The sequence below is a fragment of the Danio rerio genome, chromosome 5 (genome assembly GCF_049306965.1).
Source record: "Danio rerio strain Tuebingen ecotype United States chromosome 5, GRCz12tu, whole genome shotgun sequence".
Lineage (NCBI taxonomy): Eukaryota > Metazoa > Chordata > Actinopteri > Cypriniformes > Danionidae > Danio > Danio rerio.
This window is the reverse complement of record NC_133180.1, coordinates 65,111,357-65,131,639: the sequence shown is the minus strand read 5'-3', so window position 1 is coordinate 65,131,639 and position 20,283 is coordinate 65,111,357. Positions and strand designations below refer to the sequence as shown.

Here is a 20,283-nt window from a genome sequence, read left to right as displayed (position 1 = left end):
ATATATATATATATATGTATATATATATATATATATATGTATATATATATATATATATATATATATATATATATATATATATATATATATATATGTATATATATATATATATATGTATATATATATATATATATATATATATATATATATATATATATATATATATATATATATATATATATATATATATATATATATATATATATATTATTTTGGAGATAATTTATCCTTTAATTAAGATTTTAAAATAGCCGTTTCATTGTTAGTTTCTAAATCAAATGTTAATGAATGGATCCTTATTGTAAAATTTTACTACATTTGCTTATATTCCAGCCTGATTTACATAGGTTTTGAAAGGTGGTGATTTTCTATTTATTCATCTAATGTCATTTCTATTGAAATATATTTATTATACTGTCACCGTGGTGTTATCTTTTCATAGGGCATGCATTTGTACCTAAAGCAGTGGAGTCAAAGTCAATTCCTGGAGGGCCGGAGCCCTGCAGTTTAGTTCCAGTCCTTCTTTAACACACCTATTTGTAGGTATCAAACAAGCCTAAAGCACTCAGTTAGTTTGATTAGTTTTTTTTTTTTTTAAATTAGGGTTGGAACTAAACTGTGCAGAGCTGCGGCCCTCCAGGAACAGGCTTTGACACCTGTAAACCTAAAATTCGTACCATATTGGTACCAAAAAAAGCTAATTGAAAAAGCTAAGTGAACATCTTAAAATTGTTAGGTATGAATACTGTATGTGCCTTTGAGGGAACAGCATGGACTAAATTATGTCAACACGTTAAGAATAGTACAATAGACCCACCAAAATTCCACTACAAACACAACATTTAAAGCCATCTGTCCCAGCACTGTTCATCAAAACTCCAAGAGAAAGAAAAATGTCCATGTGTCTTAAAATAAAATTCTAGAAAGTTCTGCATAGTTACAATAATGCAAAATAATTTAATAATATAAATACAGTCAGAATTATTAGCCCCCTAGTTTATTTTTCCGCTCAATTTTTGTTTAACGGAGAGAAAATTTCTTTAGCACATTTCTAATCATAATAGTTTTAATAACTTATTTCTAATAACTGATTTATTTTATCTTTGCCATGATGACAGTAAATAATATTTGACTAGATGTTTTTTAGACACTTCTATAAAGCTTAAAGTGACATTTAAAGGCTTAACTAGGTTAATTAGGTTAACTAGGCAGGTAAGGGTAATTAGGCAAGTTATTGTATAACATTGGTTTTTTCTGTAGACTATCGAAAAAATATATAGCTTAAAGGGGCTACTAATATTTACGATAAAATAGTGTTAAAAAATTAAGAACTGTTTTTATTCTAGCCAAAATAAAACAAATAAGACTCTCTTCAGAAGAAAAAAAATATTATCAGAAATACTGTGAAAATTTCCTTGCTCTATTAGACATAATTTGGGGAATATTTGAAAACGAAAAATAAATTCAAAGGGGGGTTAATATTTCTGACGTTAACTGTATATAATAATTATATAAATAATAATATATAGCAATATTTACATTAAAAAAATATAAATGTAATATAAATAACAATAAAAAACAGAAAGAAAGATATGTTGATTACAAATTATGCTTTATTAGTCAATACTGAGCACAATCAATACAAATATCAATTCCGACAAATGTATTCTGTGTATTTCTCTTTTTCTTTCATTATTAGAGCATCATACTCTGAACTTTTATATTTTAGCATTTTGAACAGTTATGGCAGTTAGAGAGTGAATTTCAGGGTCATTTACATGGTTGCTAGACGGCAACTGAAGCTTCTTTGTTTTATAATTATTATTAAACATGCAGTTTTATGACATCATTCTAAAAACACCTGCAATGGACATACATTAAGCTGGTTAACCTTTGTAAACATCACATATACAACAAAACATATTGGTGCTGTCTAATATAAAAAAAATTTAAACACAGTAAAATCCATTGCTTTTAAAATGATGAAGTGACTTAAAATAATTAAGTAAATTGAACTGTGCGTAATTATAACAATTCAGTCACCTAACAGTTCAAGCTACAACAGGTTTACTTAGGTTAACTAAAGTAAGTCGCTTTTTTACTGTTTAGGTCAGTATGCTAACTAATCATTGTCATACATTTGTGTGAATATACATTATTTGAAATACAATTTGATTATTTAGATTAGGGCTGCACAAAATTCAGCATTGATATCGCAATGTGCACACCCACAATAGTCAAATCGCAACATATTGTATTACTGTATTTATACGGAATATATATGATTTATGCAACACAAGTAATGCGTGATTTTTTTTCCTTACCTTTTTAGCAAAAACATTTTTTCTTACTTTTCAAGTCCAAATATCCACATTTCAAAGCAAAAACAAGACTATTTTACTTAACCCATTAGAAAGATAATTTCGCTTGTTTTAAGGAAAAAACTCTTCATTTTGACTTCTTTCTTCTCAAGTTGGAAACAAAACAATAATCTTACTTGATCTAAGACTGTTTAGATATTTAGACTAGAAAGCAAAGCAAACTAAGAATTCCCACTGTGTTTATTCAATTTCTATACCTGAAAACTTTTAGGCTCTCTAGAAAACCATCAAGCTATCTTGTGAAATTGCATTCATATCGCAATATTTTTAACAGAAAAAAAAGTAATATCGCAGTATCCTTCCCCCCCACCCCTCATTATCATGCAGCCCTAATTTAGATACAAAAAGATATAACAAGAATTTTAAATGACAAAATTCTTGATTTACATAAGTATTTTTAGAAAAAAATGGCATTAGTAAATAGGTCTGTCACATAGCACATTTTTGATAACACATTAAAGTAAGGTAGTATTAGTTCATATATTTACGAAGATGAACAAACATCAAACAACGTATTTATTACAGTATTTATTAATCTTTGTTAACATTAACTAAAGAAAATATGGTTTTTGGTAACACTTTAGTTTAGGTCACAGTTCACGATATTAAACTTTTTACGAACACTAGTACTAGCATAATAAACTACTAATGAGGTGTTTAATAATAGTAAGTCAGAAGTTTAGTTTAGGTTTTGGATAGGATTAGGGATGCAGAATAAGATCATACTTTATAACTACTGATGAACAGTTAACATATAGGCAGGTGATAAGCCATGAATTGAGAGTTGTTCATAGTCAGTATTCACAGTGGATAAACTAATGTTGACAATCATGAATTTGAATTTTAATAATGCATTTTTAAATGTTAAACTACGATTAATAAATGCTGTTCAGTTAGTAAGTTAGTTAGTGTTCATGTTAGTAAATACATAAACTAATAATAAAGAAAACTTTTAGTAAAGCGTGACTCGCTTTACTTACTAAACAGCGCCATCTAGTGAATTTGCATGTGTTTGTTTATATGTTGTGGTTTGATACACAGAAAGCAATGTAGCATATAGGCCTGTCACAATATGTCAATAATCAATACATATCGCACAACACATGGACGTGTCAGCATAATCATTTCTGCTAATGCCATATATATATATATATATATATATATATATATATATATATATATATATATATATATATATATATATATATACTTAAATCAGACTTAAAAAACAATTCTAGCAACATTTTATCTGACTGCACAACATCTCTATACATGTTGGAGGTGTCAGTATTGTTAAAAAAAAAAACACTGTAGTGTTTACTACTAATTACTTTAGTATATTTTCATGTGGGTGTCTGACAACTGAAAATGGATCTGGTAGCAGATATCGCAGCCTCTGTTACTTTTACCTTTTAATTAGCATTTATTATTTATTTGTTTAAAATAGAGATTTTCCCATTCTGATTCCAGTGCCTAATTATTAAATAGTTACAATGACTATCATTAAAGAAATATTCTTAAGAATACAATAGTATGTGTTCTTTGGAAGAGTGTACTTACATTATGATGCTATTATTTTGTCATTCCGGCATTAAATAATATGTTGAGAGGAATAGAATGCAATAAAATGACAATAATATAGTTTATCGCAATATATTTTGAAGCGCAACAAGAAATAGATATGGTGACAGGCCTAGTAACATACTGGTTTAGTACTGCAATTATTCTTCCATGTCTTTTTCTCCTTTGTGCATTGAAAGAGAAAATACTGCACAGTAATTCAGCTTCCACTGGATTGATGATATTTTTGTGGAACTCACTACTTTCGGACTGGAGACTTGGGCAGAGTTTGGGATGTGGAGTAGTTTTTAGCGTCTGGCTCATAGGCTTGGTTGTCGTAGGGGTGCACGTGCTCCTTCAGGTTGTGGGTGTCGTAACGGGGGATGCGGATGGAGCTCATGACTGTCACCGTCTTGCCGTCTTTCTTGCCACAGCTGAATGGACGACATTTAACAGTGTGTTAGGAAAATCAAAAGGATTTATAAAAGGAGATAGCACATCCAAAAATGAAACTCTCCTCATTTACTTGCAAACATGTGGTACTAAACTTTTATGAATAAACTTTTTTTATTCTGTTGAACAAAACAAACAGCCAACATTTTCAAAATATTTTCTTTTGCGTTCAACAGAAAAAGTAAACTCAAAGGGGTTTGGAACAAGTGGATGGAGAGTAAAAGATGTCATTTTTCATTTTTGGGTGAACATTGGATGCAATTATATATTGCAAACAGGAGAATTAAATGTATTTCAGACGGTTACTAAATATCATAAATTAAGGTGTAGCAAGATAGTCACAATTAATCACATTACAAATATTCTTCAATATATATATATATATATATATATATATATATATATATATATATATATATATATATATATATATATATATATATATAGGGTGGGTATAGGAACAAGATGTTCAAAATGACTAGATTATTTAGCATACCTTATAGCAGGGGTCACCAACCCTGTTCCTGGAGAGCTACATTCCTGCAGAATTCAGTCCAAACCCTGATCAAACACACCTGAACCAATTACCTAAAGCAGCACTTGATGATTACAAACAGGTGTGTTTGGTCAGGGTTGCAACTGAAATGTGCAGAAAGGTAGCTCTCCAGGAACAGGGTTGGTGACCCCTGCCTTATAGTAATGGCATACAACCAATAAGGTCATACATTTTTATTGCCATTTTAAATACATAATTCTGTATTTGTACTTAAGAAATATGTATATTTTTAATTCTGGTGTCACCAAAATTTTCAATGAACATTGAAAAACAAGTTTTTTTAATCATTATATTAATCATAATTATTATTATTATTATTATTATTTAAAAATAATAATAAATAATAAACTCTTAGTATTTTAATTTTATTCTGTCTTTATTAGAGATTTATTTATGTACGACCACTAATATTTATAATATATCTGATATCTTTTGAATAATTTTAAAAAGTACAGACATATTGGCTACATACCATAGAAAAGTTTGAATTTATAATATTGTAAACAAGTATAGTGATACATTATTATTGCCAATAATTTTGTATTTTGACTTAAATGTATAATATTTTTTTTATATTCTGGTGTCACCACATATGCTAGATTAAACATTTTATTCTAATTAATCAAATTTTAGAACTTTTAAAATCATAAATCATGAGTTAAAACAATTTTTTAAAATTAAAATCTTAATATTTCACATTTATTCTGGCTTTATTAAAGTGGAGATTCAGTTATGCATAAGCCACAAATATTCATATTATATCTGATAGATTTTAAATAATTATTTTAACTATAGACAAACTGGATACTTACCATAGAAAACTCTGAGTTTATAATGTTTACTGCATATATCACACTTTAATTTAGAGTAAAGAAATTAAATGCTTGATTAAATCTGAATAAAGTTTGTCAGACAATACAACTACTGGAACTAATAATAATAAAGAATAATAGCAGAAACAATTAGGGATGTACACTAAAAAAATGTAATGACAAAAAGTCAAGACAACAAATATTACTATGTCTCTTTAACCTACTTTAATAAGTTAGTCAGGTTTTAATAAATCTTAGTTGAAGTTATACAACGTTGACCTTCATGTTAGAATGTATACCTTCATATTTTTTAGTCAGTTAGATTGATTCGAGTTGAGAAGACTAGAAAAGTTCATTTAATTCAACTAAAAAAATGTAAGGGAGCAAGATGTTTTTACAGTGTACCAATATTGAAATTCTGGCCAAAATTCAATAACTATTTATTTGGATGCTGAGATACTTAGGCCGATAAATAGAAAAATTGGAAAGAAAGTACTCTGAGGCCCATCTCAAAAGCAAAATGCAAACAAAAACATTAGACAGCTACTTTTATTTTAAAACCTCAACTGCAGAAAACAACAACACCGCTTCACAAATCTGAAATCCTCTTTTTTTTCTCTGTGAAACTCCCACATTTCTGACACCAACCGGCAGAAATAATCCTTATCTTATTGCCCGATAATTTATCTTCAATAAAAATATCATTAAAAATGAGCATTTATAGTCTGATACTGATATGGCTGCCAATAGTGTAAACGTATCATAATTGTAAAGATCATTATCAAAACCAACCATGAATTGTGTCAGTACACCCCTAACTATGAAGGAAATATATATGTAAATTGCCTGAAAATAAACAATATGATGGCATTGAAAACTATTTAGACCCATCAGAAATAATATATAATGGTAAATCCTTTAAAGTGAAGCTGACGTAGTTTTACTCACCAGGATACACACAGCATGATGAAGAAAACCAGCAAAAGCAGAGCCCCGGCCACACAGAGGAGTGTAGTGATGACAACCATGGCTCCAGATCTGGCACTGAGACCGTCATTGATGGTTTGATAGCTCAGTACTGTAAGAGCAGATTATTAGAGAGAATAAGTCAAATGTATACAGGAGTATGAACACTAATTCAACTGATTAGATATTATAGATTCTTACATGTGGTTAGATTAAAGGGGCCACCCCAGTTGGTCATATTAACAACAGTATAGTTGCTGGGGTCGATAAGAAGATACCTGAAACTGTAAGACGGAAATGATTACATTAAATATAGCAAGATGGTAAAAGCAAATGTCCACTTTACTCACTTTATTGACAAAGTACTGTAATAAAAAATGCACCTTCTACTTAGAAAATAACCTTCTAAGTATGCAGCTTTAAATTATTTGCAGAAATTTCACTAAAGTGACAGTACTTTAAGGGTAGATTTGCTAATTTAGTTTTTAACACTTGAGCTAATTTAGCCATTTAAAGAATGCATTAAATCTAGTGATGGGCAAAGATTAATTGTGATTAAACTCATCCAAAATGAAAGTTCCTTTTGGCATAATATATGTGTGTTTATTGTGTATATTTGTTTTGTATATATAAATGCGTCCATGCATGTATATTTTTGAGAAAATGTTAATTTATTTTTAGATATAAAATATATGTACAGTTGAAGTCAAAATTATAAGCAGCCTTCACTTTTTTTTCTTCTTTTTTAAATATTTTCCATACGATGTTTAAGAGAGCAAGAAATTTTCACACTATGCCTGATAATATTTTTTCTTCTGGAAAAAGTCTTATTTGTTTGATTTCAGCTTAAATAAAAGCAGTTTTTAATTTAAACACAATTTTAGGGACAAACCTATTGGACTCTTTAAGCTATATTTTTTCTCAATAATCTACAGAACAAACCATCATTATACAATAACTTCCCTAATTACCCTAACCTGCCTAGTTAACCTGATTAACCTAGTTAAGCCTTTAAATGTCACTTTAAGCTGTATAGAAGTGTCTTGAAAAATATCTAGTTAAATATTAAAACTATTATGTTTAGAAATGTGTTGAAAAAAATCTTCCCTCCGTTAAACAGAAATTGGGGAAAAAATAAACAAGCGGTCTTATAATTCAGGGGGGCTAATAATTCTGACTTCAACTGTATATGATACAAATTATATATATAGACTACTTTATTTCTATGCAAAAACAATATTTCTGTATTGTTTTGTATATAATAACTATAGATAATACACATGCAGGTCTTTAATGTCAAAACAAACTTTCATTTTGAATGTGATTAATCTTTGCCCAGCACTAATCAAATCTAAATGAGAGTATAGTTGGATTTTTGTAATCTCTAAAAAATAATAATTCTCTAAAATTACAGTTTTACAATTAACACAAATTGTGTTTAAAGTAGGGCTGTCAACCGATCATTTGTTGTTGTTGTTGTTAATAATTACGTTGCAATCAATTGATCTATTTAACCAAACATTCAATTTCATTGACAAAATACCCTTAAAATGTAATTGAAACAATACTTTTACATACTAATACATTTAATATAAAGCCCCCTGAATTGTTAGCCCCCCTGTTTTATTTTTCCCCAATTTCTGTTTAATGAAGAGATTTTTTTCAACACATTTCTAGACATAATAGTTTTAATAACTAATCTCTAATAACTGATTTATTTTATCTTTACCATGATGACAGTAAATAATATTTGACTAGATATTTTGCACTTCTATACAGCTTAAAGGGACATTTAAAGGCTTAACTAGGTTAATAAGGCAGGTTAGGATAACTAGGTCAGATATTGTAAAACTATATATATATATAGTTTTTATAACCATACTTAACATACAATGTATTGCACATAACTTTTAAGACTACAATGGTCAAACAAACCATTTAAAGCAGAAAACTAAATATTAGAAATCTTTTTCATACAATGAAAGTGAATGGTAAACAAATCAGCTTAGCTACCAGTATTCTGCATTATTCTTTCATATTTAGGAGTCATATAAGAATGTACACTGCAAAAAAGAAAATATCCGTAAATTAGCAACTTTCTGTATTTCGACTTTTCCCTTTATTTATGCTTTTAAATTGCATTATGGGACCTTGATCTATCTCACAACAACCTATAACCTTGAAAAGTTTAAGAAAGTGACTTTTATTGACACTTTTGATAGTTTAAAGTGATATATTGTCAGAGCTGATGTTGCATATTAAAGCAAAAAAAAAAAAAAAAAAACTTGTAATAAACTGCCAGTACATTTTCAGTTACTTAACAGACGTTTGGCCAGTGGAGAAATGGTCGTACCCATCTGAGCCTGGTTCTCTCAAGTTTTTTTTTTTTCTTTACTTTTGCAAATTGGTTGAAGTTTTTTTTTTTTCCTCGCCGCTGTCGCCACTAGCTTGCATGGTTCGGGATCTGTAAAGCTGCATCAATGGATTTGCTCTTCAGTGTTTGGACTCTCAGTAGTGATTATTAAACCACACTGAACTGAGCTAAACTGAACTGAACTTACACTTTAAAAACTAAACTACACTACTTCAATTTACTATGATATTTTGTGTGAAGCTGCTTTGACACAACCTACACTGTAAAAGCGCTATAAAAATAAAGGTGAATTGAATTGAATTTATTTTCTTTATATTATTTAATATACATTCATACATTTTTTTAAAACCACAAAATGCCAATAAAAGTCACTGTTAAACTGTAAAGTTGAATTTTCAACATTAAAAGTCGACATGGCAGAGATCCAATATCCAACATCCAATAATGCAATTCACAACCGTAAATAACAGAAATTTTTACAAAGTAGGAAATGTCAGATTTTATATTTTTTTGTATGAATTATCCCTTTATTGTTTTAATTGAATAATATGGACAAGTGTTTGTGTTTTTTTTTAAAGTGTTTATGTAGCTAAAACTGCCAGTGGGTGTCAGTAATTAGGTGTCTTAGCTTCATTAGCAAACTTAAATCAGACATAGTTTTTAACAAAAAATCCCACATACAAGTTTTTACTTTTTGGATATGGATGCATCACCATGTTAAAGATATGCACATATTTGTAAAACCGGTCTCTCTTGGTCATGATGTAGCAGAAGAGGGACTTTCCTTCGCACTACAAACTCATTTATTCATTTAAACTACGGATTCATGCAGGAATTAACTAAATGGCTCTCGTTATGAAAGAAATTTATTCATTGGTTAATCTGATTAGTTCAAATGTATAATAAATGTAATATGTTAACCAAATGTACATGTAGTAGATTTATTCAGAAAGGAAGCATTGCTGTGTGCTGATCAGAGACGCATAACGGTTCTGTTGTGGTTCTTATGGAATAATGCTCATGAAATATTGCTTGCAACCTTTCTTAAAATCTTATACATCTTCAACTTCAGGTATACGTATAACTGCTACATCATACAGCAAGTATCATATTTGTCACCAATTAATATGCAATGTGATTTATATTAACCTTTCATAATTTAATGAATTAACGTGTTAAATCGACTTTAAGATTTTAAGAATACCCGAATTCAATCTAAAACAAAGTTTGACACTGTAATGCATTACCTAACAATGGATCCAACAGGTAGTACTCCATTACAGTTGATGCCTGTACAAATCCCATCCGCTCCAACTGTGAAGTATGGAAAAGCAGGGGCCGTATTACAGGGGAAGTTTGCCAGAGGACCAACTCTGGTCAGAAAGAACTGTGCTGATGATGGGAGGAAAGCTGTTGGGTATGGTGACACACTGAGGCTGATGGGGGATGAGATGTTCACTAGAGCGTTGAAGTTGCCCGTTCCTAAAGATGAAGTAGATGTAAACATTTATTTTTAAGCATTTATGTCTGATAAAATGATACAATTTCCATGAACATGTTGGCAGTGAAATCTTGGCTGCGAATAAAATGTAAATCTACATAACCTTTTCAAGAGAGAATTTTGATAAAGCTGCAGGAGTTTAAGATTACGGTCATATACTTAAAAGAACGTCAATTAGCATGTTGCCAGCATGGTTCTAGTATGGTTTAACATTTTGATAGTATGATTTAGCGTTTAACATTTAGCACATTTTACCACATGGCATGTTATCAAAGTTTTAAATGTTTACCAATTGGCTAACAAGAACTACCTTCTACTTTCTACAATGTTTAACATGTTGCTGGCAAATTTATAGCATGTTTTACCACATTAAACATGTTTCTAGCATGATTACAGTGTTGTTAGCATTAATTATGTTGTTAGCAGTGTCTAGCATGGTTAACATTGGATGAATTGGCATGTTGCTTGCATGTTTCTAGAATGTTTGACAATGTTAGCATTAATTATTTATGTTTCTTGCTTAAAATTGTTAGCTTGAATTGGCATGTTTCTAGTATAATTGGTGGTATGCTTCTTACATGTCAAGCATATTGATAGCATGACTAAGCATGTTTAACAATTAGCACATTTTATCACAAAAATGTTGTCAAAGTTTTTAACGTTTACCAAACAAGAACTACCTTTTACTTTTTAGAAAGATTAACTTATTGCCAGCAAATTTCTAGCATGTTATACCACATTAACCATGTTTCTACAGTGTTGTTGGCATTAATTATGAATTAGCATGTTTATTTGATGGTGTGTTTCTAACATGGTTAGCATGTGGATAGCATGATTTAGTATGTTCAACATTTAGTACATTTTATCACATGGCATGTTAAAGTTTCTAACTTTAACCAATTAGCTAAAAGTAACTACCTTTTACGTTCTTTCTAGAGTGTTTAATATGTTATTAGCAGATTTATAGCATGTTTTACCACATTAACCATGTTTCGAACATGATTACAGTGTTGTTGGCATTAATCATGCTGTTAGCAAGGTCTAGCATCATTAACATGGCTTGGATGAATTGGCACGTTGCTAGCATGTTTCTAGAATGTTTGCCTTGATGTTAGCAATTAATTATTTGCTGTTGGCATGCTTCTTGCTAAAACTGTTAGCATGAATTATCATGCTTATTTGTTTGTATGTTTCTAACACAGCACAATGATAGCATGATTTAGCATGTTTAATATTTAGCACATTTTACCACATGATGTGTCATCAGTTTTTAATGTTTACTAACATTAGCAAACATGAACTACCTTCGGCTTTTTTTTCTAGACTGTTTAACAAGTTGCTAGCATGTTTTACCACATTAAACTTGTTTCTGACATGATTACCATATTGTTAGCACTATTTATGTTGTCAGCAATGTCTAGAACAGTTAACAATCTAGAATGTTTGCCATATTGTTAGCACAAATGTATTGTTAGTTTTTGTTGTTATGCTTCTAGCTAAAACTGTTAGCATGCATTGGCATGTTCATTTGATGGTATGGTATGTCTCTAACATGGTTAGCATATTGATAGGATGATTTAGCATGTTTACCATTTAACACATTTTACCACATAGAATGTTGTCAAAGTTTTTAACTTTAACCAATTGGCTAGCCTTTTACTTTCTACACAGTTCAACATGTTGTTAGCTAATCTCTAGCATATTTTAACATGTTTTTAACATGATTACAATGTTGTTAGCATTAATTATGCTGTTAGCAATGTCTAACATAGGTAACATTATTTGGACGAATTGGCACTTTTCTAGCATGTTTCTAGAATGTTTTCCATAATTTTAGCATGAATTATTTTTTAGTATGTTTCTTGATAAAACTGTTTTAGAATTAGCATGATTCTAACATATTTAGTGGTATGTTTAACATGGCTAGCATAGTTAAAATAACAAAAATGTAATGAAAAATGTATAAGATACAAACAAATAAATAAAACAAATAAAAGATTTTAATTGAGCCGACACCTCTATCCCAAATAGACAGCTATCCCAAACAGCTTTTATTTTTATCTTTAAAGCGTTTTACCCGTGCTCAGCGCAGCCACCAGCCAGATCTCACACCCAGGACAGGTCTGAGTAAAAACACAGTACGGCTGCTGCAGGATCACTGTATTGCTAGTGATTCGGCCTAGGAAATTAGCAGGTGCAAGCTGAGGCTGGAATATCTGACCTGAAAACATACAAACAAATTTTGTCAAGTGACATCATTGATCAAACCGTGACCCTCATTGAAGTCTGTCAGAGATTTACTTGCACCTGTCATGGGGAGAAAGGATTATGCAACCCTGGCCAAACCCAAACACTGTAATTACAGTGGTACAGGTGTAGTATTGGTGGGAAACTGGCCAAAAATTCGACATGCAGGCCCAGACTTGCCTCCTCTAGTGTAATTCTCAAGAGTTTCTATATATCAGATCAAAAACTTGATAAATCAGATTTTAAAACTTGTTTGAACATGACATGAGTGAGTTTTTAAAGTCAGTGATTCTTAACTGTCTGGTGCCATCTTGCGACTGAAATAAATAAATGATGATACTAAAGCTGTATTCAGCCGGTCGTTTTCATTCTGCAATCTTTAAGTTTATAATATTACAGTATAATATTACGATTTGGATCAATGATTTGTGTCCAATTGTTTCATTATGTGGCAAGCAGTCATGTAATAAAGTGAGATAATGTACATCCAACTTAGTATAAAGCTATTAAGTCAGTGCTCCACTTTGTTTTTGGCTGCTAATAAACTTGTCTGGCATTATTCTACAATAACAACCGGCTGGATGTACATTATCCCTGACAATTCAACAGACCGTCATCAGTTATACAAACAAAGTGCCATTAATACCTAAAGTGTTTATTCCTAATAATTCAATAGACAAAACCACAGTCAATCATTCCACTCACTCACTCACTCACAGAAATGAGGTTTATTGTTTCACCTCATTTAAAATAAGCTGAAACAACATTATTCTTGAGCTTTTTTTGGCAGGACTTAATTGTTATTTGTTCAACCCACTTAAATTTGTAAAAACTAGTAAGTTAACCTAATTCATTCAGGTTGTTCCAACACAAATCTATTGTGTAGAACCCAGCAATTTTTGCAGTGCTTATATTACAGTTACCACACCTAAAGTTATTGTTCAAATGTTATATTTCAAGAGATGTATGGCTTTTGTCTACTCGTGTGTGTTGGGTTAATAGTATTTTCTTTTGTTTTTTAAAAAGTCTTTTGTTTGGTTTTGATGTGATTTTGAATGTTGTACGTTGGAAAATAACTAAAATAACGAATTCAGTGTACATTTCAAAACCACTGTTAACTTTATCAAATGAAATTAATTCTACTCATTTAAAAAGTCTTGAACTCAGTGTTGAAGGTAATGAGTTCATTAAATAGCTCATTACTTAAACTTCAATGGAGTAAGTTCATAGTACTCGTATAGATTAGTTGTTTCACTTAAATGGTTTGTAGCAATCGGTTTCCTCAAATGGTTTGAGTTGCCTTAACTTATTGGGTTTTACAGTACTCAGTTGGTTTGAGTTCTCTTCATTTATTGGGTTTTATTGTGCTCAAATTGCTTCTTTTACTCAAATTGATTACTCACAGTACTCATTAAGATTAGTTTCTGAAATGGTTTATTGCAATCAGTTTCCTCAAGTAGTACTGCAAAATATCTGCAAAAATGCTGGGTTCCACACAATCAATTTGTGTTGGGACAAAAAAAAACAAAAATAAAAAAAGGAATTAGGTTAACATTACCTTTTGGGTTTTACAGTGTAGTGATACACACTGAAAAAAATGATGTCTGCAAAACTGTTGCAAACAATTTATGTGTTGAATTTAAACTAACAAATTAAATGCCGTAATGTTTAACTTTATTTGTTTGTTTAAATTCAGCCCAAATAAATTGTTTACAACCACTCAACTTAAAGTTAAATTTACTTAAATTTAGCAAATCCATGGAATCATCTTTGAATTTTTTTTTCCAGTGTAAAATTGTAATGCAGTCAGGATCTGGCTGCAACTACTTTAAATGTGCGTTTTAATAAAAAACAATTATGCAAATGCTCATTAACCAATTAGAATCAAGCATTCAACAGCCCCATAAAATGAAATATATAAATTAATAAATAAATAAATATGAATGTGAATATTTACAATATCTGAATAATATGACAATTGATTTTTAAAGCTTAAAAATAAATGAATTTCTAAATAATATTAGTTGAATTTATAAACAAGGTAAAAAATAATTAGCTATCTTTTTTATTATTACAATTTTTAGCTAAAGTTTTATTTCACAAGTGATGTTTAATGGTAGATATTTTCACAGTATCTCCTTCAATATTCATTCTTCTGTGCAAAGTCTCATTTCTTTTAGCTTGGTATGAATAAAAGCCGATTTATTTTTTTTAAGATCAATGTTATTAGCCCCCATGAGAATTTTTTATTTTTATTTTATTTATGTCGATTGACTCACTGTTGTCCAGTAACTTGCCTAATTAACCTAATCTTAAGTCTTTAATTTGCACTTTAAGCTGAATACTACTATCTTGTAAAAACACATACAAATATATTATTTCCAAAAAAAATGTGTTGAAAAAAAAAACTGTTAAGTAACACTTGGTATATAATTTTTTAAAAAGAATTCTAAATAAGTTTTCCAGACATGCAGGGGCATTATAAAAGGAAATAACTCATTTTTACAAATGTAAGTGGTTTGAACATAAAAAATTAAGTTGTCCTCATAAAACCTTAAGAATTGCATTGTTTCAGCTCATTGTAAATAAGTAGTTTGAACAAATGTCATTTATTGAGTGTGATCAAAATGTTCAAAAGAATTTTACAAACTATACATGGTTGTTTGTTCAAAATACTTGCTAAATTATAAACCACTGAGAACATTTAGTGCATCCTAGGAAAATTCAACATGAAGCAAATTAAACAGAAGATTTGTGCGCACTTCACCATGTTTAATGTGTTATTACAGATTATTAGCTCTTTAATGGGTCATTACAGATATTAGCTCTCTCAAAACCTAAAGGTAATGTCAAACAACACACCTAAACAATAAACCGAGTGCATTATTACATAACACAAAATAACAGCAAAATAAAAGAACATTACGAACTAAAACACACTTACCCTGTGCAGCCAACATCCAGATGGACAACAACGACACCAAACGGATCGCATTGTGTGTGTTCATCTTGTAACAGTGATGATGGTGAGAGATTCCACTGAATAAAATCCACAGCAGAAATCAACCCTGGGCCAGTGTCAATCAGCAATAACCCAGGCAGAAACTGATCAACTCCTATAAAAAGCAGCTGAAGGGAGGGGGGAAAGCTTTTCATGAAGGTGTGTATGAAGCCAAGGTAGAAACTAGGAGGTGCTTTGGGCAAAAGAAATGCTTCGAAATTCCAAACACTGACTACAGCAACTTTGTAAGCAGCGAAAAATGCCTGAATCACATATTAAAACGACTCAAACACGTTTTCAATGCCACAATTAGGACGCCAAGGTAGAGGCAACAACATGTGACAAACATTTCTGACTCTTGAATGGAAAATAAAGCAAAGAAAGAGAGAAAGGCTGCTACAATGACTAATGTTAAAGTCAACAAAGCCTCCAAATGCGGTGACTTCATTCCCATCAAACAGTGCACATGACGCCAGTTAACATGACATCCAAACCAGAGGCGTGGAATTTATTAATATCAACAATTCAGGAGGCTTTTCTCATAATATCTTAAGGGTAGAGAATTACATTCTGTTGATAAATACCAAAAAACAGACATTTACTAAAATACAGCTTTTTAAAACAACATGAACTTGAGTGTTCTGCAACTTTAGTCAGTGTTTACCATCAAATAAACATAAATTGTGTTGGTCTGAGGTAAAACCAGCCTAACTAGACCTGCTTAGACTTGAAGCACTGTTGGTTATAGGTTGAAGTCATGACATATCATTAATTCGGGCAGCTTGTTTTTCATTATATCTTAAAGGTGAGGAATTAAATTCCATTGATTAATACCAAAAATCAGACAATTCATAAAATACATCCGTTTTAAACAATGTGGACTTGAGTGTCTGCAACTTTAGTGAGTGTTTACTATGAAATAAACCTAAATTGCATTTATCTGAGGTAAAATGAGCTTAGACCTGAAGCACCCTTGGTTACAGGTTGAAGTCATGACATATCAATAATTAGGGCAGCTTTTTTCATTATATCTTAAAGGTGAAGAATTAAATTCCATTGATAAATACCAAAAAACAGACATTTAATAAAAAACAGCCATATTAAAACAACGTGGACTTGAGTGATCTGCAATTTTAGTCAGTGTTTACTATCAAATAAACCTAAATTGTGTTTCTCTGAGGTAAAATCAGCTTAGACCTGAAGCACCCTTCGTTATAGGTTGAACTCATGACACATTATTAATTCGGGCAGTTTTTTTTCATAATATCTTAAGGGTAGAGAATTAAATTTCATTGATAAATACCAAAAAACAGATATTTAATAAAAACAGCCGTTTTAAAACATTTAGCATGTGTTTACCATCAAATAAACCTAGATTGTGTTTGTCTGAGGTAAAACCAGCCTCACCAGACCTTAGACTTGAAGCACCATTGATTATAGGTTGAAGTCCTAATATATTAATAATCCGGGCAGCTTAATACCAAACATCAGACAGTTAATAAAATACAACTGCTTTCAAACAACGTGGACTTGTGTGTTCTGCAACTTCAGTGTGTGTTTACCATCAAATAAACCTAAATTGTGTTTGTCAGAGGTAAAACCAGCCTAACTAGACCTGAGACTTGAAGCTCCGTTGGTTATATGGTTAAAGTCACTGGTATATCAATTCAGACAGCTTTTTTAATTATACCCTAATGGTAGAGAATTACATTCCATTGATAAATACCAAAAACAGACATTTCATAAATTACAGCTTTTTAAAACATAAAACCAGCCTAACCAGACCTGCTTAGACTTGTAGCACCATTAGTTATAGGCTGAAGTCATTGGCATATCAATAATTCGGGCAGCTTTTTCCATAATATCTTAAGGGTGAAGAATTAAATTCTGGTCATCAACACAAAAATATGACATTTAATAAAATACAGCTTTATAAAACAACATGGACTTGAGTGTTCTGCATCTTTAGCGAGTGTTTACCATCAAATAAACATAAATTGTGTTGGTCTGAGGTAAAACCAGCTTACCCATACCTGCTTAGACTTGAGGCACCGTTGGTTAAGTCATAAGATATTAATAATTCGGCTTTTTTCATATATCTTAATGGTGGAGAATTAAATTCCATTGAAAAATACCAAAAATTCTGACAATTAATAAAATGCAGCTGTTTTAAAACTTGCTTAGACTTGAAGCACCAAAAGTTATAGGTTAAATTTCTAACATATCAATGATTCGGGCAGCTTTTTTTAAAATAATATCTTAATGGTAGAGATTTAAATTCCATTGACATATACCAAAAAACAAACATTTAATAAAATACAGCTTTTTAAAACAATGTAGACTTGAGTGTTCTGCCTCACCAGACCTTAGACTTGAAGCACCATTGATTATAGGTTGAAGTCCTAATATATCAATGATACGGGCAGCTTAATACCAAAAATCAGACAATTAAATGCAACTGCTTTCAAACAACGTGGACTTGTGTGTTCTGCAATTTTAGCAAGTGTTTACCATCAAATGAACATAAATTTTATTTGTCGGAGGTAAAACCAGCTTAACCAGACCTGCTTAGACTTGAAGCACTGCTGGTTATAGGTTGAAGTCATTGCCATTTTTTTTCTCTAACGTTCTCTCTTTGTTTGAGGCTTTTGTGAATAGTATTAATGCTAAAAACACATATTTTATTTGCCAAAGACTGGACGGGCAAGTTTAGATCATGACGTACTCTGAAAGCAGTCTTTTTTTGTATTTACAGAGTGGTACTGCAGGGTGGAGAGATTAATAATGTTTGATGCATTAAAGGAATGTGGTCCATTAGTGACTAATCAACAATTAACAGAGCTTGGCTCTTTCAGTGATTTCGTGTTTTGGTGAAAGCTGGGATTATTGTGCGCTTAGATGAAACACAGCCAATTAGAGATAATTTGTTAAAATCCTCAAAAGAATTGAATGTTTTTTTTAATGCTGCCATTTTAAGAGATCCTGATTGCACGAAGGATTTTAAAGTTAAGCATTAAATCTATTGTCGTATGTCTTTGTTAATATGAGCTCAGAAAAAAATGGGGTGTATATTAATTATAGACTTAAAGCAATCTACTTTTTCATATTTAAGCTTAAATAAGGGTTAAAATAGCTCAGATTTTACAGACGGCTCAGTTGTTTTAGTTCAGCTTCAGAAAAGATGGATGCAAAGAAATGTCTGGTGTGTGTGTGTGTGTTAAATCAGACAACCTAAGGTTCAAGTTTCTCTGAATGTACATTGTGTTTGAGTAAACATCAATTTTGTTTTTTAGCATTTAAGCACAGAATGAAAACTCATCAAAAGTAAAATAGATTTTAGATGATCAGACATGTTTACATTCCTTTTAAGACTACACAAAAAATATGTTTTTACTACACAAGAATTAAAAGGCACCTATGATGAAAACCCACTTTTGTAAGCTGCCAGAACTGTGTTTTTTGTAGGTATATTGTGTCCACGGTCATATTGGGGTGATTTAATGACAATAAGTAAATTTTTAATTTCCTGAGGTTAAAATAAGACCCAAATCCCTCCCATTTTGAGGCCCACCGCAACGTGACATAGGAGTGCAGTTTCCCCACCCACCAAATTGACTGACAGCTGCGTATAAACATGTCTCTGTAGTAACGCGTATAATCAGATGAACAAAACAGAACGTGTGCAAAGCAACTGGGATTAAAAGATCTGTTTAGCTCTCTGTGATCATCAAGCATCATCAAATGTGAAGAAGATTAAGTTTTACAAGTTTAAAACGTTTTTAAAACAGTGCATGTTTGTAAAAAATAACAGCAATTTTACCATCTTTATCACCGCAGTCGCATGTCAGTATTGTAAAAGACGATGCTTCATTTCCGGTTTGTGTACATTAAATTAGGTTTATTTTGTACATAAACATAACACATATCCATACAGCAGCGGATATTAACGTGTATCCTGTCACAATGCCATGAAAAAACAGTGTAAAGTTAAACACGTGCTCCATGTGTGTGTGCCTTTGTGTTTGCGTGTACTTTGTAAAGACATTGTGTGTGACTCAACATTGCAGAAAAAGACATGCGCTATAGCTGAATTGAATAAGCTAAATTGCCCGTAGTGAATGTGTGTGAATGCTCTGTATGGGTGTTTCCCAGTACTGGGTTGCGGCTCAAAGGGCATCCGCTGCATAAAACATATGCTGGATAAGTTGGCGGTTCATTATGCTGTGGTGGCCCCTGATTAATAAAGAGACTAAGCCAAAAAGAAAATGATTGAATAAAAAGGCTGAATGTTTTGACATAAAATGGCACCATTAAAACCATTTAGCTTGAAAGACATATCATTGACTTACTAGTCAGATTTACTACACACTGAAACCATTCGAAAAACAAAGCTGAAAGAAAGTGTGTTAAATGTTTCAATAAAAACTAAAAT

General features: G+C 31.0%; 1 protein-coding gene and 1 long non-coding RNA gene across 3 annotated transcripts in view; one reads left to right on the top strand and one right to left on the bottom strand.

The window, feature by feature from the left end:
• The window catches only part of LOC141385635 (uncharacterized), a 118,820-nt gene that overhangs the window by 88,585 nt on the left and 9,952 nt on the right, over nt 1–20,283 (top strand). The window lies entirely within an intron of this gene.
• upk3b (uroplakin 3b) lies at nt 1,594–20,281 on the bottom strand. 2 transcript variants are annotated; one of them, XM_073951138.1, is made up of 8 exons: nt 18,344–20,281; nt 15,795–18,206; nt 12,681–12,824; nt 10,350–10,584; nt 6,930–7,012; nt 6,711–6,840; nt 3,592–4,375; nt 1,594–3,531 (listed from the first exon to the last, which is right to left on the bottom strand). In XM_073951138.1, the coding sequence occupies exons 2-7, from the start codon at nt 15,856–15,858 to the stop codon at nt 4,201–4,203; spliced, it is 831 nt and encodes a 276-aa protein (XP_073807239.1). In that variant the 5' UTR covers nt 15,859–18,206; nt 18,344–20,281; the 3' UTR covers nt 1,594–3,531; nt 3,592–4,200.